The sequence below is a fragment of the Pyrus communis genome, chromosome 14 (genome assembly GCF_963583255.1).
Source record: "Pyrus communis chromosome 14, drPyrComm1.1, whole genome shotgun sequence".
Taxonomy (NCBI): Eukaryota; Viridiplantae; Streptophyta; class Magnoliopsida; order Rosales; family Rosaceae; genus Pyrus; species Pyrus communis.
This window is the reverse complement of record NC_084816.1, coordinates 20,477,992-20,505,627: the sequence shown is the minus strand read 5'-3', so window position 1 is coordinate 20,505,627 and position 27,636 is coordinate 20,477,992. Positions and strand designations below refer to the sequence as shown.

The window sequence follows — 27,636 nt, the reverse complement described above, 5'->3', positions numbered from 1 at the left end:
TTGAGCAATCCTAGGATGGGTGACCACTGGAAAGTTGCTCATGAGTTCCCAGAAACAAAACCGTGAGGGTGTGGTCGGGGCCCAAAGCGGACAATATCGTGCTACGGCAGAATCGAGCCTGGGATGCGTATATATCCTTTTAGGTTGATATATTTTTGTACGTGGCCTATTTTGTAGGAAGTCGTATGGTTTCTTCTCCATGTTTGAGCCGTATGGTTCTTCTCCCACGTTTGAATTCTGTGATCCTCAATTTTGAATTTTGAATGGACTTATCCATTTCAATTAGTGGTTATTTTCACTATTTTATATTGATATCATGTGAGATAATTAGACGTATTCCCTATTTTCGAAGGCTTGAGGCTGGTACGTTCAGAAGGTTTTATCGAGATTCTCTACAACATCTACCTTGCTATCTGTGGTACGTTTGGATAAATACTTATACCTCATTTATAGTGATTGTGATATATTGTTGTTTAGACATAAATGTGCTTAATGGGGTTTCAGATCATTATCATAAAGTTAATGCTTTTTGTAGTTTTGTCGATTTTAATCTGGGTTCGAAAAGGGATTAGAATTGGTTATTTTGTTGTGGGTTTCAGATAACTATTCAGATGCATTCTTTTTAGGTGCCATGTACAATTGTTATGTTGAGTTTTAATGGAGCGGTGCTTGTGTACATGAGTTGGTTTAAGACTTGCCGTCCTACCACTAATTCATTTTCCTCATTTTTATTCCTTCTCTTATTAATGCTCATTTATATGGATAAGATATAACACTGGAAGATGCACACTGAAAAAGTTGGGTTGAGTTTTTGAAGATTTGAAAGTTGCCCTACACATATTCGATGAAATGCCCCAATAAGCATTGGTGCTGCGTGCATTTTGCTTGGGTGTGTAAAGCTCATGAAAGTCATGTTTTACACCAATTTTTTAAAAAATAAACGAGAGAAAAATTAAGCAATTAATAAACTAATATATCTTCTTTGGTATAAATAAGTTGTTGTAGAATATGTTGTTTTTTGCTTTCTTCTCTGCTACTTTGCTAAATAAGAATTCCCTGGTCCATTTAGTTTTTCAGTATTGATCAATATAATTTTACATTTTGCATTGGTAATCTCATGTATAGCTCAGTTTTCCAATTTATGTTTTTATGTAGGACTTCATGGAAGGAGCTATTGTTGGAGATGTATCCATAATGATATTACTGCTTCTATTCCCATTTTTTAGCACACTTCATTTTCCGAATTGTGCAACCAGGTTAGCTCAAGGTTCAATGGTTTGGTAGTTGATTCATTTAACCTTACATATGCTATGAATGGATGTGCGTGTTGTCTTTTGGAATGTGACATGGATGTGCGTGTATTGCACATCTGTAACGAAGGAGAACACATATTTTTTTGTTATATTGGTGAGCTTAAAAGAATCAAATGAAATTGGCAATGCTAGTCAAGATATTCGTATTACAGAACCATTTTTGGCTGAAGGTATAATGCACACTGATGGGAATGAGTTTTTAGGGAAATTTAAAACACCTAATGCTAAGATGTATTTATCGCATCCTTGGAAAAGCTATATTAGTCATGTTGGTCAGGATTATGAGGGTGGAGTGGACGAGTTCAGGCTTAAACTATGCAAGCATGCTGTTGAGATGGGTTTTGAATTTGAGTATGTCGCAAATGAGCATAAAAGGATAACAGCTTCTTGCATTAAGAAGTATATCCAAGGTTGTTTGTGGCGTGTTCATGCGTCTATATGCAGTGCTAATGGCCATTTTGGTATCCGGACATCAAATAATTAGCACACATGCACCGGTCGCATTCGAGAACGTAAAAGTGGGATGATGACCTCAAACATTGTGTGTTCCATAATGGTTGAGCAAATTCGGTCCAATCTTCACATTAAAATAATTCAGATAGTTGATGATTTAAAAAAGAATTATGGTTTGGATATTTCCTATTACAATGCATGGTAGGGAAAAAAGATGGCAGACCAAAGGTTAAGAGGATTAAGTCTAATGGGGAAGAATCAAGACCAATGAAGTGGGAGGTGCAGGAAGCTTGGACACCACAATAAGAACACTTGCTCAGCACCCTTTTGATTATTAGTCATATCTATCTTTTTTTTTTTTTTTTTTTTAATTTGCTCAGCACCCTTTTGATTTTGCTCAATATTATGTTTTTGGTAATAAATCATTATGTTTTTTTATCTTATCATTATAAACGCTTCTTTTTCACGCTCAATGTTGTATACGCTAAGTTATCATATACTTTTTGAAAGACATAGCTCATCTTCAAAATATTCTCAATACATCAAAAACCCACCTATTGGAGAACCATTTGATAATCAAATAGTATAAATAGCGTACAGTAATTTACACGGTAATTTACGATAGTTCAAACTTATCGCATTAATGTGTCAATGTATCGCTAATTAACGTACCTATTAGTTGATAGTTTAATACCAATCAACTATTAGTTGATAGTTGCAGCTATAACGCTAATTAACGTACCTATTAGCTGATAGTTTAATACCAATTAATCATTAATCGTCAAACTAATGACAAAAGACAAACCAAACAATTGATACATTTGGATTAACACACCAACACTTTGCCAAACCCTTATGTTTCAAAAATAAAAAAACTTTACATACCAAACGCCTTGAATGATCTAATTTAATATTATATCATGAACCAAACGACCATTATGAGTCAATGCAACATTAAGTAACGTTCCAAACTCCTAGTACATTACAAACACATTGTATAACGTTTTTCCAGAGAAATACATTTAAAAAATAATAAAACTTTACGTACCAAACGTCTGGAATGATCTAATTTAATATTATATCATGAACCAAATGATCATTATGAGTCAGTGTAACATTAAGTAATGTACCAAACTCCTATTACATTACAAACACATTGTATAACGTTTTTCTAGACAAATACGTTTCAAAAATAAAAAAAATTTACGTACCAAACGCCATGAATGATCTAATTTAATATTATTTCATGAACCAAATAATCAATATGAGTCAGTGTAACATTAAGTAACGTACCAAACTCCTGGTACATTACAAACACACATTGTATAACGTTTTTCCAGACGGATATGTTTCAAAGATAAAAACTTTACGTACCAAACGATCAATATGAGTCAGCATAACATTAAATGACATACCAAACTCTTGGTACATTACAAAGTTGCAGTCCAATAATGTACCAAATTAAAAATGTTAACTGGTACATTTAAGCCAACGCACAAACATAAATAATATGGCACAAAGTCAAGTTATATTCTCAACAGAGCAATGAAAATTACTTGCAAGTACGTTTCTACTAAACCAAAATAAATACAAAATATTATCCTAATGAAGGTCCAGCAAAGTGCAATCTTAGAACGCAATTGAAAAGATAGCAATCACCGCAATGATGCCTTATTCGACTAGTACTAATATAGTAGCATTTTGCCTACTGTTGGCTCCAATTAAATTCATCATTTAAAAGACTGCTTACTATTGTAGCTCTCATTTCCTTCACGTCATCGTCTTCAAAATGTTCAAAAACGGGTATGCCAGAAGCCATGATCTCCATGATGTTTACTATTCTTAGCCATTGGTAGCGTCATAATGTACCTGAAACATTTTTAGTCAAATAATTTGTACCAATACACACACACACACACACACACACACACACACACACACACACACACACACATATATATATATATATAAATTCTAGGCTGCAAAATGTCCACACGAATCATATATATAGCACACTACACGAATCATAAATTCTAGGCTACAAATGTACCAAAAGCTAGGTGTCAAACTACGAACATGTTTACCAATTAAAAATTGCGATCAAAATCTTAGAAGCCAAAAGACTATCAAAACCAAATAGCATATAATATTCATGTTCAAGCACACTACAAGAAGAGATGTAGCAGTACGCTAACGAATGTACCAATCATAGCCTTGCTCAGGACCCTCAACTTCTTATACTAGCTACGTACGTTGCGGTGTGACTCCTAGCAAGTTGGATGGATCTGAGATCCAACCGAAGCTCCATATGGGATTCTTAATTCGATTAATACTAAAACCCTAGTTAAGAATTTGGCCAATACACAACATGCATCGACCCTAACGCGTGAATTATTTTTTTAACTCGATAACAGCTTCAGCTATACCTAGATTAATCAAGTTTTCATCTTTTATTTTTTTTCGTTTAATCAAAACCTTCGACTTCGAAAGACAATCAAAATCAACACACCCAACTGATAATTGAATAAAAATCAGTAACTGGAACCTGAATACCAACGTTGACCTCGGTACAAAAAGAAGGCTTCTGAAACTTATGGTACATTCATAGGAAGGAAGTGCCGCTGGAAAATAAAATTCACTAGAAAAATAACATTATTAATATCCTTAAATTCAAATCCTTCTAATATTCAACAAGTATTCTTCTCGGATTAAAACTCTGAGACATTAGTTAGCAAGAATCTAGGAAACTTGCGTGCATTTTGGGGTGAAGAAACTGGATACGACAAAGAGATATGTTAAAGGCTATGGAAAAATATGTAATTTAGGTACATTACAATGGGTTAATTAAAGTACACATCGCACCAAGATTGTAGGAGAATGTTTAATCAAATTGTTAAATTGAACATATGTTTAATCTAAGAAGCCTAAAAGTGAGGGGTCTATATCAAAACGCCCCTTACCAATATTACACTTCTATGTTTTGCCCCATCCTCCAAAAAAAAAAAAAAAAAAAAAAAAACACACTAATGACTAAAATTAACATTTCTACAAATAAAAATGTAATATGATGTTATGAAGAAGATTAAACAATTTCCTTTAGACACAATTTCTTAATCTTCAAACGCTTAAGGATTAATTGAAACAGTGACCAGCATACTAGAATTTTTAGAACAGTGATAACTCCTCACTTTGGCCATGTTTTTCTAAATTAAAAATTAAAAAAAAAAAAAAAAAAAAAAAAAAAAAAACTCACCATATAGGCTTTTTAGCCAAAATGGTCATTGAGATTGACATAACTCCTCACTTTGGTCCCTAACATTGAAAATCGATAGAAATGGTCCCTGAAATTCGCATAACTCCTCACTTTGGTCATTTCTTGAAAAATCTCCGTTAAATGGAAAAGCAAGGGTACGGGTTGATTGGAAAAAAGTACCCTCAATTTCACAGAGATTTTTTATGGAATAACCAAATGATTGACGGTAAACAAACATAGGGACCACTTCTATCGATTTTCAATCTCAATGGTCAAAGTGAGGAGTAATGCCGACTCAGGAACCATTTTTACTAAAAAGCCCAGATGCATATGCAAAATTGTTATTAACAAAAATTGAATTAAATATGTTCTTCCAGAAAGCACTTTAAATGTTTTTCCGCCTCAACATCTCATCCCTCTCGAGGCCCACACGCACTCCATATAGGGGAAATCTCCTATTTTTATCTATTGATGATATGACCATGGGTAATAAAGGCAATCATCGGTACATAGATATTCAAAGCAGAAAGAACGAGCGCTATGAATATGGCTAAAATAGCATATACGTTCTAAACTGATTCTTCACAATTTATTATATCACGCCCGATTCACTTCACTCCCTAAAGACGGATTAAGGCTAGGGCTACTCTAGTTAAAGCCCGAGTTTACCGGGAGGATCTTGGAGGGGCACCAAATCAAGGCCGTCACCCTCGCCCTCTAGAGATAGGGGCGCAACAAAAAGTTTTAAAAATAGTGCTACTCAACGAAGTAATACCAATTAACCGTCTATTTGATTAGCATCATACTGCATGGATTATGAATATATAGTATACGTATAGTTTGCGCATGCAGATGTTGCTAATTAATTTTTTTTAAAACCATTTTCTTTGTCAAATTGTCAGAAAAACATTAAAGAAACAAGGGAAGAGATTTGTTTTATCATTCCAACAAGCAGGTGACAATATAACCTTTTTGGTGTTGGTCTTGTGATTATATGAAAACATGCAACGTCATTTAGGGGATTAAGGGCTACTTATGTGCTTTGGATTTATAGTCCATCTTAAAACTATATTAGACTAATAAATATGTATTAGCAAATTGACCATCATTTGTTTCAAATAATCTATACAAAAAAATTATTAATGATCTACGCTGGATATATAAATTGCATAGCCCTTCAAGAGAAAGTGCACTGAATCGCATTTATTATATACATCACGTCTCGACGAATTCTTGAAAGGTGACAATAAATTAGTCTTCCATATTTACCCATATTACACTTCTATGTTTTACCCGATCCTCCAAAAAAAAAAAAAACTGACTAAAATTAACATTTCTACAAATAAAATTGTAATATGATGTTATGAAGAATATTAAACAGTTTCCTTCAGAATTCATGTTATACACACACACTGGCCTATCAGATTTACTTTTCACTCTCAATCATCAAAAAAATCTTATGAAACATGTATATTGAGAACTTGAAATTTCAGACTTAATTATTAATTAAACGGGAAAAATACATAATGAGAGAGATAAGAAACAAAGGTGATACAAATATCAAAACCCTTCAGAAAGAATGCCTTCTAGGCTTCTACAACAATGATCTCCACTAGCTAGGCCCCTTTTCATCTTCATCCTCTTCTCGTTTTATTGAAGGTGCTTCAGTTCCTTCGGCACCAGCATTCTCACTCCGAATTGAGGTACTTGGATCACTTGGACCACTAGCACTCACGGTGGTGGGATTGGCTCTAAAGCAAGAAGATGAGCCGCTTTCAAAGGCTAGGTCATTAACCAAATGAAAGAAAGAACTGTAGCCTAAAGGCTGGAATCTTTTCCCACGACTTCTTGTTTCTTCTTCCAGTTCCCTTTTTCTTGAGTGGAAACTCATATACCCTCCCAAGGCACTTCCAGTCAAAAAACATTTGTCACACTGAGAGCACTTATGCTCCCTCTGAGGTTGGGCTTGGGTCTGGGGTCGAGGCTGAGGCTGAGATGCTATCGTCGTTGTCGTTGTTGTAGGTACAGCAGCAGTAGCAACAGTAATAGTATTCTCCTCCCTAACAACATGACTAGGGCCAGAATTATTGCTTGAGACAGACGGCGCCTGTGGATTCGGGGGAATCCTTGGAAAGACTGGGGTTGGGACAAAATTAGGTGTTGTAGGGCTAGTAGCCCGAGTAGTAGTGGGTTGGACTTGAGCTTGGATGCTCATAAAGGTTGGTCTTCCAATATTAATATTGGAAGAGAATGATGGAAGTCTAGGTCCAGTACTAGCCCTAGACATGATGGGGTTAGGACTAATATTCAGAAGATTGGTTATTAGGGATGGACGGGTTGATGGTACTTGATGAAATGGATTAAATGGAACTTGAGTTCCCCTTGCCAACTGTTGAGGCAGCCCCCGAGCATTGAATATTCCAGGAAAAATGAAAGTGTTATTCACTATAATATTGTTTGGAAAGTGAGTCAATTGATGTGGTTGAAATGTTACCGTGGAGAGCACCGATACACCCCGATATGCATTTGCATTGATTGATGATGAGGTTTGCAATACATGCATATTTTGCTGAAATGGTCTCACTCCAGGCCAGTTAGCCACACCAGCTAGTGGTTGTTGGTATTGAGCCCTCTGAGTATGAACGAGAGGGCTATTGACATATGAGTATCGGTTGGAAATAGGCAATTGGAGATTGGTATAAACGTTTGACCTCTGAAGAGTGGGGATGAGATTAGGGTTTTGGGAACTAGTAGTGACGTTGCTGCTACCATTGTTGTTCCTAGGGAAAGCCATGAGTCTCCGAGGAATAGGATTTGGAAAGTATAATAGAAAGTATAGAAAACAAGGTGAAGAGTACTAGCCACTAGCTCTATGTGAGTATGAGAGTGTTGTGGGAAATTCCATATGCTTTTTGTAAGACTTATATAGTCTAAGAACAAAAATGCATGAAAGGAAACTATGATACATCTTAATGGCTTAAGGTAATTTTTATCCCAAAGGAAATAGCTTTGGGTGGCACAGCCCAAATGCATGTACGAGAATTTCACATTCTTTTTTATGGAAAGAAGAAATAAATTCATTTTTGGTATATATTGCCAAATATGCTGATTAGGGCACGCACGTTTTAAAACTCTCTTAAGTATATAAGGTAAGAGAAAAACCCTAAATTATTGAATATCAAATTTCTTTTACATGTACAATGTATTGTTGAAGGGATAACGCAGTGGAGTTGTCTGCAATTAAGGCTTGGAAAAGAAGTACCAAATTAGTTCACCACCATCAAATTATTGTAGAAATTGCATACAATTCATTGGTCGTCGCATAATTCCAGCCTTGACGACTCCACACTTAAAAGTTCAATCCAACATGCTACTCACTTGACTTCTAGTTAAGGTTTTTGTGGATTATGGATCTATATGTTCGCTAAATGGGTGTCTTTGATTTGGCATTTTGGTACTACAGTTTAGTGGTATTCCTCTTCATTTGTAAGTGAACAGTCTTAAGTTCGATTCTCACCAAAGGTGAATTTGAACCACATTATTGCTAGCCCATTATGAAGCTTGGCCCTCAATTCGTCATCTCTTTAGTGCAGATAATATCGTTTGTTAAAAAAATATTTGGGGATCAAATATTTGTTATGTTATATTTTGGAATTCCACATTATAGCTAGTTTTCATTTAGGATAATGCTAGGAAGGCTAAATTTTAAACCAAATTTGCAAATCAAATGATATATCACCAGTAGGAAATAAGCATGTCAATTAGCACTTAAGTAATAATCCAATCATCAACCACCACATCACTTGGTCTCCTTATCATTACCCCTCTGTTTAAGTAGGGTTAGCCAAGACAACCCCCTTATTATTATTATTTTTTTCTAATTATTTTATAATACATATGGTGTCGAAGTATCAAATTTTGGTAGAAATCCAAATTAATGTGTCAAGTTATGCGAGAGAATCCTCACCAGATCATCTTTGTGAGGATCCCGGGGATTCTCAAATCACATATGTTCATCGTAAATCATGCAGTCACAAATCATTGTGAATTTTTTTATTTAAAATTGAATATAAACAGTACCTGACGAAAACTAGTCACACGATGTACAATGAATGAATGTGATTGGAGGATCCCCGGAATACTCACAAAGAGGATCTGGCAAGGATCATTTCTCTCAAGTTATGGTGAGAAACTCATCCGTTTGGGCCCACGTTGGGCCACGTCATGCGCTTGAATGACACCCCAAGAAAAGCGGAAGTGTTGGCATTGCAACTAAAACTAACCTAGGTAACCACTTAGTACTATGGTCTAATGGTATTCCTTTTCACTTGTACGTGAGAGGTCTTAAGTTCAATTCTTATCAAAGGTGAATTTGAACCACATTATTGCTAGCTCATTGTGAGGGTAAGGACACTCTCTCCCTCTTAGTATAGATAATATCATTAGTTCAACAAAATAAATTAAAAAAATAAAAATAAAAACTAACCCAAGGTATGTGATTGGGAATTAAAAATAGGCTAAACCTTTTTGTAGTCCCTGTTGTGATCCTGTACTCTCTATGTGACCCTCATGGTGAAAAGGTTATTAATTAAACTCTTGTGGTAAGCCTGTTAGCAATTGAAGTCCAAAGTTAAACTTTGATTAGTCTTCTATTAATAAACACATGATGCATGAATATTTTTTTTTGGTTGCAAGAGAAGAAGCAAGCCTATACCAGGAAACTTATCTCACCTAGGAAAAAAGATAAGCAACACGAAAATGCCATAAACAGTAATCAAAAGCAAGGAAAGTAGTTTTTTGTCGCCGGATCCATATCCAACTGATGGAGAAGAGAAGAAAAAGGTCCTCCATATTTTAGCAGGATTCATCACCAAATCAAATGATATATGCCTTGATTGACCATTCTTATTCCGCAAGATATGGAAACCTAATTCGATTAGGAATCAAATAAGTTTCCTATATTCTTAGAGATTTCTACAATCTAGTGATTGTCGTGTGTCGCAAGTAATCACACTTCTAAGAAGATGCAATATCTACTCCTAGATATCTTCTTGGATTCTTCCGGTTTAATACAGATTCTATATCCCGAAAAGACTCTCTCTCGACTAGTATAAATACACCCTTCTAGGTTCATCTCGAGTAATGCAATTATCGCATACTTAATCTCTTGCCTATTGCTTAAGTATAAAATTGCTTACTAGCTTGACCATTGGAGAGTCTTGGATCGATATCCCACCGGTGCCAAGGTGATCTTACAATTATTTGGTATTTTACAGGTACTCGAGTATGTGCATCTCATTCACACACAATGGTGCATGAATTTGGTTTCAACAATTGTTGCTTTTATTAAAAGACAATTCATATTCCCCCCATTAAAAATCACTCTACCTCAGTCATGTCTGTCAAAGAAAGTTCAGTTAATGCCAACGTTAACGCCTCAATGAGAAACAATCCACTTCCTAATGCCTAAACATCCCAGGCGCAAGCAATCAGGTCGTTGATGCTTCAACCTTCCTATGGAACAATGATGTACCTAGGACTAGAACCCCTCCTACCATGGATCACATATGGAAGACCTTACAAAATATCAACACTTATGTCGGCGAATTGTAGAAAACCTACACGGCTTTCCACCACATAAAATTTGTGGATATCAAAAGTCAAATAAAGGCCTTGGAAAACTCCAACAAGGCTACCCCGTAAACCCAAGTTCTTGTCTTTGGTTATAGGAACTTAAGTATAATAATTCCAGTAGGACAACCAATCGTGTCTACATACTTTTCGACTTCAGATGAGGTTGCTAATCTGAATGCATGCACACGGAAACACGAAGGCCATATTGTCAACCATGCCCTTGCAGACTCCGAGTCAGACTCTTATCCCTTGGACACTGCACTAGCGCTCTGCATGGAACCCCAACACCTGGACTTTAATGTTCCAAAATAGTATGAAGAACAAGAATGACACAGACCACTGAACTACAATGACTAGAGGGACACTCTGAGAGACACTTGGAAATTGCCTCTCCAGCAAGGTTGTTGCTAAAGTTAGGGATCATCTTTCCTCAATAATCCAATTTGCACCACCTCCAAAGAAGTTCTCTCAACCCAGATTTAAGTACTTCCACAGAGATTCTGATCCATAATATCACATCTTGCATTATCAAAATGTAATGGCCTTATATAGCAGAAACGACGTGTGGATGTGCAAGATATTCTCCCCTACCTTCGAAGGACTTGCTATGAGATGGTCCTCTGAATTGCCAGCCCATTCCATTTAACAATTTTGAATACCTTGCTGACATTTTTACAGCGCCCACTATGTGTTTCGTGATGTTCGCAAACGTCGCGAAGCTATTTTTTGCATGACTGCTCAAACTAAGAACGAGAGTCTTAGAGCTTACTTGTAGAGATTCCATGTAGAATTGGCAAAGATCGAAAAGCCAAATACTAAGCTCGCCACAATGGCATTCAAACAAGGACTCTATGTTTATTTACCTTTCGTCCATAAATTGAATAAAAATAAGTACGACTATGCCACTTTGGTGGAGTTTTTTGATATCGCTGATGAAATCACTGATTGGGATTATAGAACTCGGAACACGACCTTGAACAATACAATCAACAATGTCCTTCATAGCATCAAGGACAAACCTCTCCTTAAAAGGCCTAACCCTCTTCCTGACCATCTAGCCAAGAAAAAGCCAAACGAGTACTGCTACTTCCACTAGTGCATTAGTCACACCACTTGGAACTGTCATACGCTCAGGGATCATATCGAGGATCTATTCGATCAGAGGCATTACTGGGAGTTTGTCAGGAGCAAATCCAAGAAAGAGGAGCCCGTTGAGAAGAAGAATCAAGGTAAGTTTGATCAATACGAGCTCACCGATGATGAGGAAAATCGACGGCAAAGAAGCCCATCCTTAGCATAAATTGCATCTAAGGAGGACATGAGGCGCGTGAACACAAAAAGGATAGGAAGGAAACTCCAATCACTACGAGGTGGAACATCCTCAAGCATAACCAATATCACTGAAGGCCCTCTAACGAACTACTAGTGGTTTGATTCTTCCTCGACAATGAGAAGATATATAGGTCGTCCATCACGGATCCAACCACAATTAATGTCAACGTTGTTTGCTACGCGTAGACTAGGAGAAATATCTCAAAAACCTGCCTAAGTGGCATCTTCGTCAAAGATGAACCCCAATATAAAAACGTGTTGTCTCATTTTCTTGAGATATGTAAGCAATCCAATTCGGATTCAATCACACCCTTGCATCAAATCCCCATTCTTTTATAATAAGAATTCAGTTTGATCAGCGGCAACTTTTGTTTGTTAGTAATTTCTATTTTCTTTTATGCGATATAGGGCCTCCGTTTTAGCCCATTTCACCTTACCCATTGGATTTTCACTTAGTGGGCTGCAGATCAGTGTCAATATTGGGCCTGTAAGCCCATATTAACCTCATCGCTTCATCAGAAGAAAACACAGAAACAAAAAGTACTCTATTAGCTCACCACCTCCGTCGTCTGTAAATTCGACTCTCTTTCCCTCCCTCCCTCCCTCTCCGAACAGAAAAATGGGTAAAGATCGAAACGGCAACGTTTCAGATAGACGAAGCAGAAGCGCGGAGAAAGAGGATAGACGAAGCAGAAGTTCCGAGAAAGAGGAAGAAAACAAGAGAAAATCTGAGAAAACGAGCGAAATTTTGGATTCTGAGTCCGAAGAAGAAGACAGGAAATGCAGTAAATCTAGAAGAAAAGAGCGGGAAATCTCCGATTCCGGCGATGAAAAGCACGTGAAAAGGGATAGACGACGGAGGAGATCCCGAAGGCGGTACAGTAGCGAGGAGGATACGGATTCGGAGTCCGAGTCGGAATCGGAGGAGAGCGGGTCGGATTCGGAGTCGGAGAGTGAGAGCGAGAGTGATGGGAGGAGGAAAAGGAGGAAGAGGAGAGAGAACGAGGACAGAGAAAGGAAGAGGAGGAAGAGAGAGAAGGAAGGGAAGAGGAGGAGGAGAGAGAGGGAGGAAGAGAGGAAGAAGAAGGAGAAGAGAAAGAAGAAGAGGAAGGAGAAGAAGGAGAAAGGAAAGGTAGGAGCGGTGACGAATTCGTGGGGAAAGTATGGGATCATCAGGGAAACTGATATGTGGTATGTTTGGTGAATATTCTACGGTTATTGGGTCTTAACTTTCTGTTTGGGTGCTGAGAAAATGTAGGAAAAAGAAATTTACTTTTCCCATTCGAATTTGATGATTACTGTTGTGTGTAGGAACAAACGACCAGAGTTCACAGCATGGTTACAGGAAGTAAAACAGGTAATTCATTGTTTCCAACTATTTTACCACCCCATAAAACCATTCGTTTGCAGGATGTTTTATTTCATTCGTAAAGTTTCAAAGATTGTAGAGTTTTCCTTTTGATTTGTATGTGTTTCGAAGCCATGTGTTGATCCATTTCCGACTTGCCTTCGTTGATAGTATAGTTTTAATGGTCATTGTTTTATCTTTCATTAGGTGAACCTGGAACATCTGGCAAATTGGGAAGAGAAGCAGATGTTCAAACAGTAAGTGTGTGTGTGTGTGTGTGTTTGTGAGTTTGCATTTATTTTCTATCTTATTTTGGCATCTCGTTTGGTTTATTTTCACTGACACCATCTATATGATGAAGATCACACAAGAACTTATTAGCCTTTTTCTTTTAATTTTCGAATTGTACAATCTCAGTAGAAATTTGTTTTCCTGTAATAGGTTCATGGAAGATCACAATACAGCTACCTTCCCTTCGAAAAAGTAAGCTTCTACTCTATTATCTTGGTGCATTTCAATTTACTTGTCCGAAAAGAAAAAGTTATAAACCTTTTGTCCTTGTCATTGTAATGTAAGAGGTTGCGATGCTCACCTTTTAGGGGGAAAGTTAGATTTGCATTTTTCTTTTTGTAGATTTTGTATCTTAACATGCATAAGCACCTAAATTAGGCTGGGCCTAATAAAATGAGATGCTACTTTACGTCGATCGGTCGTGATTTATTTTTGAACCTGTAGTTGTGGTGTTCACACTTTTCATTTAGGTATTGAGGATTTAGAGGTGAATGAAATCTGTGTTTGGTCTATTTAGTGAAATATGCTTCTTGATTTGCTTAATTCTTTCAAGTGTTGTATTCATAACTATGTGTGACCCCTCATTGTCGATAACCTAACCAAACAACCTAACATGTTGTGTTGCCAGATTGGAATCGGTGATTAGTTGACCTCGTGTCTCAATGTATGATTTTGGTTCACAATTTGACAACAGAACGTGCCAGACTTCAGTTAAATCAAGATGAAAAAATGGGGAGATAAGATTTGAATTAAAAAGGGTTGTGTGCTTTTAATTTTACATGTCTAAGTTAGTGGGATAAGGCATTGTTTTTGGTGGTGGTGGTGGTGGTGGGAATGGTTTTGTAAGGAGGAGATTGGATTTATGTTCTCACCTTTCCTTTTCCTTTACTTGTTAATCATCTTCGCTAGAAATCCTGTGAAAGTGCATGACCGTATACAAAATTATGTACAATATAATACCACAGAATGAAAAGTAATTACTTTAACCTTTGTGGTTGCAGGTACTACAGCCTTGATAATTACTACAGGCATAAAATGGAGAAGGAAATTAAAAGAGGTTTTAAGAAGGCTACGCCAACTGAACGTATTGTATTCAATGACGAAGAACAAAAACGGTATGTTTTATTGCTATTTCATTGTAAGACTGGTTTTAGCAACTTTCAATTTCAATACATTCATATAGTTTTCGTTGGAATAGCAAATGTTTCAATCACTCACTTGTACTGTGGCTTTCACATTTTGTCTAGTAACTTTATTTTGTACTATAGGACAATTAATAATTCACGTAGCTGTACTTACTTAATAATAGGGTGGTGCTATCCACACACTCTCTTAATTTCTGGCCGTTAGATTGAATGAATTAAAGATGATAACAGTGGGTGTGTGAATAGCACCACCATAATAATATTTTGGCAAAAAAAGCAAAAACAAAAGGAACTTTTACAACCTTTATTATAGACAATGTAAAGGGATAGCAAAAGGTACTTGTAAGTAAATTTGTGTTAGAAAGTTTATTTTGGGATTTGCATGCAAAGAAAAAAATGTTCAGGCAACTGTTTATCTATACAGGATGGGAGAAACATAATATACCGTTTTGGATCTGTTGGACCAAATTTACATTCTTGGGTTTGGTTAATAATATTATATTATTCATTGCCATTCAGGCAAGAAATGATGCGAGTGCGTGAAAAGCAAAAGGAAGAAGAAGTAGAGGCTCTGAAGCGCTCAATGCAGAGTGGACTGGTGTGTTTCTGTTTCATCACTCTTATAACGTTCAACTTGTTTATTGTACCTAAAATCCATCCCAAGTCGAAGGACACTTTGTCACTCTTCAAGTATTTCAATTTTCAGGCACAAGCAATGAAAGAGCAAGCTCAACTAAGGGAAGAGATGGCTTACCAGTACAAGATTGGAAACATGGAGGTGAGGATAAGTAACTGAGCGGTCTTGGTGTAATTCTTAAAGTCATTTCTCGCTTTTTGTTTATGGTATTACCTCTTATTTTCAGGCTGCCGCTGCTATTCAGAGAAGGTTGGACCCTGATGCTGCTGTGTGAAAAAGGTTCACTGTAATTTCAAGAGTTTAATTCCGTCAGGTTTCTACTATAAAAAAGAAACTTACATGCATAGATTCATAGCTAGACTGAACTGTTAAGGTACCCTCTGTATCTGGTGCCCACTTTAGCCTGGTTGTCATACATTCTAGGATGTAATATTTGGTGACCGTCGTTCTCCTCAGCGGTTTAGCCATTTTTGAAGATGCATAGTAAAGGATGTATGTTGTTTACTGTTTTTTCTTAGCACATTGATCATCATGAAAGTCACCCATCTCCTTTGTGCTTTTGAGAACACAGATATTATTAAGAGACCTTGTATGCGGGATCCATGTGTATTTGAGAGGTGGTTTCGTGTGTCTAGGTAGCATTACTGAATGAATAATAACGACTCTCTCAGAAAGGAACAAATGTTAAATTTCAGATGCCTCAAAATATTAGGCTGTAAAAGACTTAGAGCCAAACTCGGTGCAAGCTCGAGCTGTTTCGGACCGATTTACACCCTATATGTAAGACTAAAATGAGAGGAAACATACTCGGAAATTGCAGAGTCGACAGATGAGCATGAATTTGAAAGATAATTTAATCTTTCAATTTTCCATTTTTGTGGTTGAGATCATCTCCACTTGACATGCTTCTGAAGCTCTCGGATTTTCCAACATTTGATCTCTGAACCTCATCTCGGCATCTGGTGTTACTTCTTGGACTTGGATTCTCATGTTTTGCAAAACTTCGGCATGAGCTAAAAGGAACTCTACCACTGTCAACTCGTACAACGCCCCTTCGAACCCCAAAATCTTGATTTCTTGAAGGCAGAGCGCCAAGCATTCCGGCGTTTTGTACAACAATCTTCTGAAGGCAAAGTCTCTCTTTAATCTCCAGTCGATTCTCAAGATAAGGTACTGCAGTTTAGGAGAGCTATGTAGAAGCAACGCCAATAAGTTCCAGCTCTCACAAGTACAGAAAACGAGTTCCAAACACGCAAGGAAAGTAAACCTTACCACGAAATTTCTCAACCGGATCTGCAGTGCAATTTCTTCTACGTTGACCCGAGTCTCGTAGGAATAGCCGACGGCCTTGACATGCAAAACATTCACAAGCAAAAAACATGGTTAGTTTCTATACGCTGCATATGTAGTACTTAACTCAAATGGTGAATGAAACGTAGTTATGACTTAGTTCTGGTAATTTGGACCTCATATTCAGGCAAGAATCAATCTAATTGAATGTGAATAATATAAAGTTAACGGAAAGCATAGAAACTTACCCCTGTAGTACCTCCGGACAACGATAAGGACTTGACGTTTGAGAGTGCTTCAAGAAGCTCGAATGCACGATTTGAGTGGTTGACCTCGAAATAAAGCTCAAGTTTACCGTAATCTGCTGAAGGGTCTCCGACACAAATCTTCTCATAATCGAGAACCTTCAAACCCGCTGTGATTCTATACTTGGCCAAGAAGTAATCGCAGAGCTCAAGGTTCTTGAGGTTCGGGCAATCAACCGCAAAGCTATAGTCGATATCAGCATTGAAATTATGCACCAGACATTCAATCTTCAACCTCTTGAGGGTATTCGATTTCACCTTTAAAACCAATTCCCTTTTCTTGTTCAGTATGTCACCCTTTATGAAGAAATCTTCAAGCACACGGCAGATGTGGAGAAGCTTCTCCGTAAAACTAATACCATCTTCGCTATAAACCTTTATCCAGAGAACCTTGAGGCTCGGAAAACACACGCAATCGGGAGGAAAATCCGGCCGTATGTTCCCATTTAGTTTTAGTACGAGAAGTGAAGTGCTGACATACAAAATTTGAGGCAGTTCAATCGGGTTTTCCGTGTAAGAAATCCTGATCTCGACCTCAACTGTATTGGATGTGCATGCACGAAGCAACCAAGAATTTATACAATTCAAATTCTTATGGTCGGAGCAAAAGAATGCGAGTTTTCGTATGCATGGCAAATTGATGAGGCGGAGCACGTTGATAACGAAGGTGGCGAATAGGGAAGCGTAGTCGGACATGGTTTTGGAGCTTTCGCGGCGAAGCAGTAACCGGTCATCAAGCTCTAGGTTTGTGAAGGAAGCAGAAGTCCATAGGTTTTTCCACTTCTTGCAGAGCACGCTAGTGGCCACGGCATGTGTAATTGGCAAGAATGTGAGAATATGGCAGCAAATATCCTCCGGTAATCTGGTGATCATGTCTTCTTCTCCTCCTTTTTCTTCTTGTCCCGCTTTCTTTTTCAGTGGCTCAGAAATTTGAGTTCTTGGGGTTGTTCTCCGACGAATCATGGAAAATAGTTATAGGGTTTGGTCGAGAATTGGATGTTTGAGGATATTGGGGAACAAATCCAACTAAAACTCGAAAATCAACAGAAATTCGAAGCAAGCTGATAACTTATCTTCGACGTTTTTTGATGCCAGAATTTCTGGAGAATCCCCCTAGGCTTGAAACTGATCAGTGCTCTTTACAGCGCCGCCGCCACGCCGAAACCCTACAAAACAGATGGAGAAAAGAAAACCGGAGGCTTGCGGGCGGCGTGCCTATGGAAACTAAATTCCGGCCTATTTATAGTGGAGGGGAGAGTTCCTTTCCCAATAGGAACCGTGGAGTTGAAACTTGAAGAGCAAGTAATCACCTTTTAAGACACTTTCAGGTGCAATTCGTTTCTTGCGTATCAAGGAACTCAGAATATTCCACATTATTTTTAAGAGACTTACATTACAATCTGTAACCCATTACATTAAAAATAAAAATTAAGATTTGATTAAGTCAAGGGTAGCTGATCTCGTACTTATTATCTCTCTCATATTCACAAATATCCAGTTTCGTGACTTCTCTCCATCCAAGTTAATATTATGGCGTCTTACTTAATAGGAAAAGGGTGTTGGAGGGCTGACAATATTATGGCATAGGTTATACATTGTAATGTGAGACTTGTATACATAACATTCGCATGTTATCGTGCGAATGAATAATTTATCAATTGAAAGAAATTGATGTCGTTTATTGAAGAACAGAAAAAGTTTCACCTTTTCAAAATTTTATTTTCTTTTTATCTGAACGATATTGAGAAAGGTAAACGAATTTACTGATGCCAAAATTAAATTCTCTTAAGCATTTAAATTACAAGCTCGTTACAATCGCTATCTTATTGATAAATAATGATTCATTATTGATAAATAGTGACTCACAAACATAAAAGTATTTCATTTCAAGTAAAATAATTTAATTACCACTTAGTAAGTCCATTGTGAGAAAAAGTTTCACCTCTTCAAAATTTTATTTTCTTTTTATCTAAACGATATTGAGAAAGGTAAACGAATTTGTTGATGCCAAAATTAAATTCTCTTAAGCATTTAAATTACAAGCTCGTTACAATCGCTATCTTATTGATAAATAATGGCTCATTATTGATAAATAGTGACTCACAAACATAAAAGTATTTCATTTCAAATAAAATAATTTAATTACCACTTAGTAAGTCCATTATGAGGGTAAGTCCACTTCATCGTCCTTAGTGTAGATAATATTATTTGTTAAAAAAAAAAGAAAAAAAATTAATTCGTAAATTGGGGAATGTTGAATGCTGGAAAGAGAAGATAGGGTTAAAGTAAAGGCTCCATGCTCATTTGGATATGGATATGAGAGAGGGACCAAATCCAACGGCTGGCAGAGTGAGCACAAGAACATAGCTGGGCACTGCCATCGCACACTAACATGTCCTTGTCAGTGTCTGTGTCACAGAATGTGTCTTTATTATCCGCTAAGCGGCAGAATTACTGCATTTAAATATAATCAAAATTCTAATTAGATTCTTTATTAATCTCTATTAATTAATGAAACATTCTTTGTCAATTAAAAGATGGTGAAATGATAACTTAGTCTTCTATCACACACAAAAAATGATGGGCAATAATGTAATTTCATAGGTCTAAATTTTATTGTTTTTTATTAAAATCTCATCTACAAGTGATGTTAAAATATCTTTAATATTTAAAAGTTAAAAAAAAAAAAATCAAAAACAAAAACCTCTCTATCTCTCTTTCTTCTTTTTATTTTCTAAAAAAATGTGTTCATATGCACCAAGTGTGTAAGCAAATGTTAGTACTTAATTAATAATATATTAATGTAGCCACCCATGCTGGCTTGTTTTGTGCAGCGGCTAGGACTCTGAGCTGCTTTACTTTTAATGGCTCATTTGGTCCTTTCACACACTAATTTATTATGCAATTTTTTTTATGATAATTGTTATTAGTACTTTAAAAATCTCATTTAACATTCTAAATTTTATATAATTAGAAGAAAAAAAATACACTTGTGAGGAGTGTATAATGAGATTTTTGGAATGCTAATAACAATTTCTTTTCTTGTTTTGCTTTTTTGTTTTCTGGATCAATGAAGTTTTCCTTATATAGAAGACAATTGACATATTACAAAAAAAAAAAAACAATAACCTAACCTGATGAGTCTAATTTCACATATGAACAGTCAGAGAATATTGTCTTCATTAAATTCTTTCTGTAATATACACAAAATATAAGAAAATTAAAGAAGTAATTTCCACACACTTTTTTATTTTCATGTACACACCCTAATTTATTTCTAACCATTAGATTAAATTAATCAAAAGAGAATCAGCAAAAATAAATAAATATAGGTGTGCAAGAGAAAAAAAATGTGTGAAAATTATTTTTCCAAATTATATTTTACTACAATAAAACCATATATAATAAAATAAAAACTTATTATTATCACACTACAAACTTATTTATTTACAGCATTCACTTCTGCATCGAAATTCTAAATTTCATTACCTCTCATTTGATATGTCTAAATAGAAGAAAAGAAAAAGACAATAGTAATTTAGTAGCCAATGAGCCATAGTATAAGGGTGCAAGCCGAGCCACTTGACAGGAACATAGGTAACGAATGATCAACCCGGTTTAGTGATATCTTTGTCTTGAAGTCTGAAAGAGAGAGGACTTCTTTAAACAAGGATTCCACATCTAGAAAACCCTCAGGTCCTTTCACACACTCCTAGTCCAACCTACACTCCCCCTCCTCCTGCTGTCTTTTCATCTTTCTCTCTCTCTCTCGTTGTTGAAGAAGATTGACAGAGAGAGAAACAATCTCTGTGTCTGCGAGTGTGGTATTCACTGAGAGAAATGAGGGGTCCTATGGGGGCAGTGATAGGGAGGTACCCACCAAGTGATGGGAGTGCCCAAATGGGTTCAATCATTAGGCACAACAGGAAATGCAGGGACCTTGTCTTCCTCGTAATCTTTATAGCCTTCTGGGTTGCCATGATTGTTAACTCCAGCTTTGGATTCAACCAAGGAAACCCTTTAAGGTAAGAAACTTAGCCATGCCCTTTTCATTTTTTGGCAAAATTTTTCTTCTTTTTGTGATTTTTAAGGTAAGAATCATTGGCTCTCAAATTGGTTCCTTTTTAGCTCAGAAATACGGGATACTGCAAAATGGGTGTTTATTTTGTTGGGGTTTTCTCCATTTACACACTGTTACTTCTCTGTTGGAATAAATGAGACCAGAAATTGCTTTATTTATTTGGATTTGGTCCCCAATTGTCTTTTTTTTTTTTAAGCACCAAGGAGCTACCTTAAAACATATGACGCGGTTTGGTGGTTGTGAGTTTTTAGCAACATTGGTATTCTTCTCAATTGGGTGTGTTTTTAGTAATAGTATCTTTGTTGGGTTTTCAATTTCCCTCTGTTTTCTCTTTTCAATTGAAGTTTTGCTGCTGGAGAAATTAAGGTAAGAAGCTGAAATGAAACAATGATTTTGTGTATATGTGATTTGTTAGTACAGAAACTAGATGCCATTCCTTTTTTCGAAAGTCGAAATGCTATTTTAGTTTTGGTACATTTTCTTCTGGCAGGTTTCCTTCTTTATGTTTAGATAACCATTACTGCATTTTACTTGGGTTGGTCTGCAGTCCTTTTGGATTTCGTTCAGTTTTGTGCACTAGTTTTGTGTACATTTCGCTACATTTTATCAATTCTGTATGCTTGCTCCATTTTGCTACTCTGCGGTTACATTTCTTCCACATAGTTGAATTATCTTTACTTTGTTTTGTCATTTTCATTAATAGTGTTGTGGTTGATCAGGCTCACTTATGGACTGGACTACAAAGGAAATGTTTGTGGTGACAAGCATGCAAAACCTGATCTTCGTGAACTGGAACTCAAATATTGGTTAAATCCTAACCAGGTTTACCTAAGTGGTTTAAAAGACAATCAATTCAAGTTGGCCAATGCTCGGAGTATATGCTTAATGGATTGCCCTACCCCATCTGAAGATTCATTAAGTTGGGTGTGTGATTATCCTGATGGAGATATCCGTCTCAAAATGGGTGATTGGATCGACAGGAATTATGATTATTATGAGTTTCTTACACCAGAAATGAGAAACACCTCTCTTCAACTTCAGGGTCCTTGCTACCCAGTCATATTTCCCAGTGTAAATGGTAAATGAACTCACTTTTGTTAGGGACCAGTAAACTGTATCATATATTATATTTATTTATTGTGTTCCTGCACAAATATTTTCTGTTGCATATGTCATGTTTGTTGTGTACATGTGTTTATCAGTGGGAGAAAACTTTTGACATATGGTGAAGAACTGTAGTCCCTTTATGCTTTCATTGCATGTATCTTTTGTTCTTTCAGTGTAACATTACTGCAAACTGTTTCTTTCACAGTTTATTGGACCTGCCAATTTATTGCTCGTCCGTCCAACGTATCTTTGAGGCATTGGCAGCAAATGGGTGGAGTGAATATCAATGAGGACATTATTATAGACAAATCTATTCACAAGGCCATCAATTCTCGGGCATCTGTCTTTAAGGTCGAGCAGCGTTTGTTTTCTACTTTTACTTTTTTATAATGAGGATAGTTCCTAAATTCTGTGAAAATGTATAAAGTTTTCTGCATTTGACTTTGTTTGCAATTGGCATAATAATTTAACAAAGAACATAATTAGTGGCTAAAACTAGTTTTTGATTCACCATGTTGCGTTTTCATTTACATAGTTAATTTAGTAAATTTGGCTATTAGTGCTATTGTTGATATTTATCTCGAAAGAGCTATCCTCATTGACAGTACCTAGGTGCATCCTTTTGTTAGTAGTACATATACTGTTTTCATATTCAACAGCTCTAAAAGTTCATTGTTTACAGAGATACATGGCTGATATTGGAAAGGCATGGCCAGTGCTGATTGTTTGTGGAGGAATATTGCCACTTTTTCTGTCTGTGATTTGGCTGCTTCTTATTCGTCACTTTGTTGCTGCAATGCCTTGGATTACAGTCGGCCTCCTTAATATTCTCATGATAGCAGTCACAATGTTCTATTACTTGAAAGGTTGAGAGCTATCTCTTACTGTGCGTTATCCTCTTGTTTGGTAAACCATGCTTTAGGTTTTAAAGTTGCAATGACCTTTAGTCCTGCATTCCTCATCCCTTCTTCCAGTTGGATCTTATTCATCATTAGCTATCAATATTCCTGTTGTTAGTTTGTTACAAATTTTGACGGTTCTTATATACGAGAAAGGGAGAGTGGAAGAGGAGAAGAGGGAAAGGAAAAATTAGTATAGCTATGGTCAGCAAGCAGATTTTGAAGTGAACATGGGAAAGAATGTCTAGGACTGTGTTTTGTCAATGTTAATAACTCTGTTCTCCAAATGTAGTATCTAAAAAGTCATTTCCGAGATTTCCCAAGATCTAATACAAATGCATCTTTTTGTTTCAGCATTCTTGTTGGATACTTTTGTTTCATTGTGAACACCGATACTTATTTTAGACTCAAGCATATTGTTTCACATATTCTAGTTTTCTATTGCTTTACTTGAGTTTTATGCTTGTAGAGTGGATAATATGCAACAGAATGCAGTGCTGAATTTATTTTTCTTGTTTGGTTTTAGCTGGATGGATAGGAAATGATGGCATCTCCCCAATCATTGGTGAGCACGATCCATACATCCGCATAACTGGAAGGGTGTGTACCTTCTTTAACCGAGCACTCCTAAACTTGGAAGCTGTCTGTATGTATCTTCAACTAACTCAATGGTTTCAATATTTCAGGAGTTACATCATCTCCGTGTTGTTGCTATTATTATGACCTTTATTATGGTTGTTGCTGTTCTTACATCAATTGCCATAGTTCGCCGCATCCTTATGGCAACATCTGTTCTTAAGGCAAGTCATGTCCAATTTAATCATTTGAAATTGTAAGAACAATAAATGGTAAAAGTTGATGATACTTTAAGTTGTCGGGACCGTTTGATTTCAAATTGTTACAGTTTCTCTGCTTTGAGAAATAAATACTCTCCAAGAAGTTGTAGGTAATATATGCAAAGTAAAATGTTGATGTAGGTTTTAGGTATTAGCCTTTGATTTAGGCTAGGATATTGTTTCCCTCTGAATTTTTGGTTAAGAAAAAACGTACAGAATGAGAGAGAGTATACAATGAATAATGGACAAGCGACCTCTATGTATTTAGAGATTGTTTAGGCATAAGATTTTTCTTTTGGATTGTGCTACAAGTCCACATTTGGAGTTGCATGAAATATACTAAAACTGGAAGTACAAAGAAAGATCTTATGGATTGTTCCACAAATCCATATTTATCCTTTGATGTCTTACTGATTCAAGTTGTCAAGTAAAGAAAATTTACGATGGTCAGGAACTTGTATAGAGCAGGACTGAGTGTAGCTAATATGCATTAGAGGTTCTGTTGAGCCATGTTACCCACTATTACAAAAATAGACTTTTTTAATTTGTGGAAGAATGCTGATTAGTTTAAGACTGTGAAGTAATTATGTATTATTTATGCATCAGAGGTTCTGTTGAGCCATGTTCTAGGATTGATACAGCCGATCCCACTTAGTGGGACAAGGCTTTGTTGTTGTTTCCAGGAGCACATCCAACATGTGCACCTTCCACATCTGGGAATACCAGCACTCATAGCTTGATTTAACGTAATACCGAATAGTCTTCTTCATCAGAAGTTTTTACTTTTAACTTTAATGGCTCTATACGTTAAACTGTATGCAGGTTGCTGCAAAGGTCATAGGAGAAGCTCAGGCGCTCATTATATTTCCAGTCATTCCATATATCATCCTTGCAATTTTCTACATGTTCTGGTTTTCAGCTGCTTTCCATCTGTTAAGTTCCGGGCAGGTAGTCCAGAATGACTGCAATTTGAACTGCTGTGCTTATGATCTTGTATCAAAACGAGTCAACTGTGATCATTGTTGTGGCTATAGCATTCATTACACTCCTCATATTGGAGTTTCCATCCTTTTCCACCTATTTGGGGGATATTGGGCTACCCAGTTTTTTATAGCATGCTCTTCCACAGTTATTGCGGGTTCTGTTGCCTCTTATTATTGGGCTCGTGGTGAAACTTCAGTAAGTGACTAAGCTGTATGCATAGATGTTTACCTCAAAGTTTGCTTGTAGGCCTCTTTTATAAGTCTGGATTTCATCTTTGTTATTTGGATTGAAAGAATGAACAATATAGGTATATAAACATGATACTTGGAGTTGAATGCTAGGTTGATATTATAGCATCAAATAGTTTAGTAATATTCATACTTCTTAAAACATAAGGTTCCTTAGTAATATTCTGCATGTGTCTATACATTTGAATTTATCTTCGGGAACTGTCACCCCAAACATACGTAATAGCTACTGGAGTCTGAATATTGTGGACCTTGTCTTTAGTAACTCCAAATCGAGTTGCCTGAGATTTTCTTTATGAGGACCAGTTCAATTTTATTTCATTGTGTGTCAGTTTTTTTCTTCAATTTCTCATCATTTTCTTCAATGCAGCCGGAAATTCCATTTCTTCCAGTCTTTGCCTCCATGAGAAGGCTTGCGCGCTATAACCTTGGGTCGGTTGCTCTCGGCTCCCTGATTGTGTCATTTGTGGAATCAATCCGCTTTATGCTTGAGTCAATTCGTCGCAGAATAAAAGTTGGTGGAACCACACCCAATAACTGGTTCAGAAAGGCGGTGTACCATACTTCTAGATTTTGCCTGATGTGTATTGAGTGGACAATCAGATCAGTCAATCGCAATGCCTACATTATGGTAATTTGACATAACTAGTATCCAGCACAATTGCTCATGTGTTTGTTCATATTCATTCATCCTTGTATGGAAAATGCATAAGAGGAGCTTATTTGTTGGCTTGACGAGATTGCGAATGTCTCAACCAGTAATTTTGAAAATAATATTTTTCAAGATTAAATAATGCATCTCCAATAGTATTCTCATGTCTTAAACATGTTTCCTGTATGCAATGTCAGGATTGTAGTGTGAGTTATATGCCTCTTTTGAAACTCGTGCGTTGTGTAACATGACTATGGGACCTGGCTACACGTAGTCAGAGTGGGTAAAAGTATGAAATAAAAACTATGAGAAGCTTGAAAGATTAAAGTGAGAAAAGGCACATGAAACTACGGAGTATGCTCACTTTTTTGTGACCCACAGGCCACAGTACTACATGAGTGCCAAACATGACAATATAGTCGTGTTCTTCCTCTTTTTATGTGCTTATTGCATTATTTATTCTGGGTCTCAGACCCGGTTGCTGAATTTTTTTATACCTGACTGATTTATTAAAAATGTGCTTGTACTTTGCAGATTGCGATAACAGGTAAAAGCTTCTGCAACGCTTCTGCAATCGCAACAGATTTGATCCTTAGTAACATTCTTCGGATAGGGAGGGTGAATGTAATTGGAGATGTTATCCTATTCCTTGGAAAATTATGTGTCAGCCTCTCAACAGCCCTCTTTGCTTTCCTGATGTTGGATACCCACAAATACAAATCTGCCCACAACAAGATCACTTCTCCACTGTTTCCTGTCTTGGTATGTTTATGATCTAAGATGGCGTGTTTTTGTGACGATTTTCCATTATCTGATGAAAAGAAATACAGCTAGGGCAGGAAAGTGGATGAACAAACCTCTTTCATCAATGAAGTTTTCCTTATGTTGCCCATAGTATATTTTCCATTGACGAACCAGAGCACAATGGTCGGGTAGAATATGTTCTGTCATTAATCTTCTCTTATATGTTTGTGCAGGTTTGCTGGGGTCTTGGTTATGTGGTTGCCACTCTTTTCTTTGCAGTGGTGGAGATGTCAATCGATACCATCATTCTTTCATTCTGCCAGGATTCTGAAGAGCACCAAGGGACTGCCCAATATGCTCCGCCACTTCTGATCGAAACTCTAAACGACCAAAACGAGATGCAGAGACTCACCCAAGGACCCCAATCAAACAGCTTAGATGTATAATTTTACTTTCTCAATCTTTGCTTGATGATGAAATTTGAGAATCCTTTTGTAAGGTGCTATAATCCAGCCCCCCAGTATTTATCCTAGTCCTTGAATTTTTGAGTTCTAGCTGTATATATTCGAGTGTTAGGCAAAACCGAAAGGAAAAAAAGGGTGCCTCTATAAAAGATTGGAAAATATTCGTGTATGCGAATGCGACACATTTGAAAGAAATGATTGAAATTAGAGTATGTGCAATGCTATGAAGTTCTCTAAGAAATCGCTCAGCATGCCAACTTTTGTATCTGGTAAATTACTAGCCTGCATTCTCACGGACATGAATGCTTTTGTTGCCGTGAGAACAAGTAGAGTATGTGCAGTGTCTTATCTTCAGACGACTGCTATAATTCATGTTGAGTGAAGTACACAGACTGACAGGTCGGACCCTAATAGGTGACCGTCGATTTGCTTATAGAGCAACGGATTGCAGACTCTGCTGATGACCGGGTTGGCTACCGCAGTAACCAGTCGACAGTCCAAATGCATATAAGGATGAGTTCATTCAAACACTATCGTTCATGATTAAGAGGTTTGAACCCAAGAGACGCATGCTTAATCGGAGGAAATTAAGGTCAAAAGCATGACATGTCAAAAGGAGA

The 27,636-nt window shown here is 36.8% G+C and overlaps 3 protein-coding genes across 3 annotated transcripts; 2 read left to right on the top strand and 1 right to left on the bottom strand.

Annotated features, from left to right (window-relative positions):
- The first annotated feature begins 12,551 nt into the window (after positions 1-12,551).
- On the top strand, positions 12,552-15,972 carry LOC137715808 (uncharacterized). The gene is made up of 8 exons (XM_068455157.1): positions 12,552-13,176; positions 13,297-13,342; positions 13,541-13,590; positions 13,775-13,816; positions 14,626-14,739; positions 15,289-15,367; positions 15,476-15,547; positions 15,633-15,972. The coding sequence occupies exons 1-8, from the start codon at positions 12,605-12,607 to the stop codon at positions 15,678-15,680; spliced, it is 1,023 nt and encodes a 340-aa protein (XP_068311258.1). The 5' UTR covers positions 12,552-12,604; the 3' UTR covers positions 15,681-15,972.
- A 295-nt stretch (positions 15,973-16,267) lies between these two features.
- On the bottom strand, positions 16,268-17,964 carry LOC137714541 (F-box/LRR-repeat protein At4g14103-like). The gene is made up of 2 exons (XM_068453734.1): positions 16,945-17,964; positions 16,268-16,753 (listed from the first exon to the last, which is right to left on the bottom strand). Exons 1-2 carry the CDS (start codon positions 17,962-17,964, stop codon positions 16,268-16,270), a joined length of 1,506 nt encoding a protein of 501 aa, XP_068309835.1.
- Positions 17,965-20,683: 2,719 nt separating this feature from the next.
- On the top strand, positions 20,684-27,582 carry LOC137715712 (choline transporter protein 1-like). The gene is made up of 10 exons (XM_068455053.1): positions 20,684-21,026; positions 21,802-22,160; positions 22,395-22,540; positions 22,872-23,055; positions 23,615-23,688; positions 23,775-23,888; positions 24,747-25,103; positions 25,527-25,787; positions 26,343-26,570; positions 26,786-27,582. The coding sequence occupies exons 1-10, from the start codon at positions 20,842-20,844 to the stop codon at positions 26,996-26,998; spliced, it is 2,121 nt and encodes a 706-aa protein (XP_068311154.1). The 5' UTR covers positions 20,684-20,841; the 3' UTR covers positions 26,999-27,582.
- Positions 27,583-27,636: the final 54 nt, after the last annotated feature.

What these genes read in the sequence shown, in the direction of transcription:
- LOC137714541 (XM_068453734.1), bottom strand. Translation starts at nt 17,964, where the DNA reads ATGATTCGTCGGAGAACAACCCCAAGAACTCAAATTTCTGAGCCACTG. An exon ending in TGTCCGGAGGTACTACAGGG is followed by an intron (nt 16,754 to 16,944) that starts GTAAGTTTCTAT and finishes TTGCATGTCAAG; the next exon opens with GCCGTCGGCTATTCCTACGA.
- LOC137715712 (XM_068455053.1), top strand. Translation starts at nt 20,842, where the DNA reads ATGAGGGGTCCTATGGGGGCAGTGATAGGGAGGTACCCACCAAGTGAT. An exon ending in TGGCAACATCTGTTCTTAAG is followed by an intron (nt 23,889 to 24,746) that starts GCAAGTCATGTC and finishes AACTGTATGCAG; the next exon opens with GTTGCTGCAAAGGTCATAGG. An exon ending in GGGCTCGTGGTGAAACTTCA is followed by an intron (nt 25,104 to 25,526) that starts GTAAGTGACTAA and finishes TCTTCAATGCAG; the next exon opens with CCGGAAATTCCATTTCTTCC.
- LOC137715808 (XM_068455157.1), top strand. Translation starts at nt 12,605, where the DNA reads ATGGGTAAAGATCGAAACGGCAACGTTTCAGATAGACGAAGCAGAAGC. An exon ending in ATCAGGGAAACTGATATGTG is followed by an intron (nt 13,177 to 13,296) that starts GTATGTTTGGTG and finishes TGTTGTGTGTAG; the next exon opens with GAACAAACGACCAGAGTTCA. An exon ending in GCTCAATGCAGAGTGGACTG is followed by an intron (nt 15,368 to 15,475) that starts GTGTGTTTCTGT and finishes TTCAATTTTCAG; the next exon opens with GCACAAGCAATGAAAGAGCA.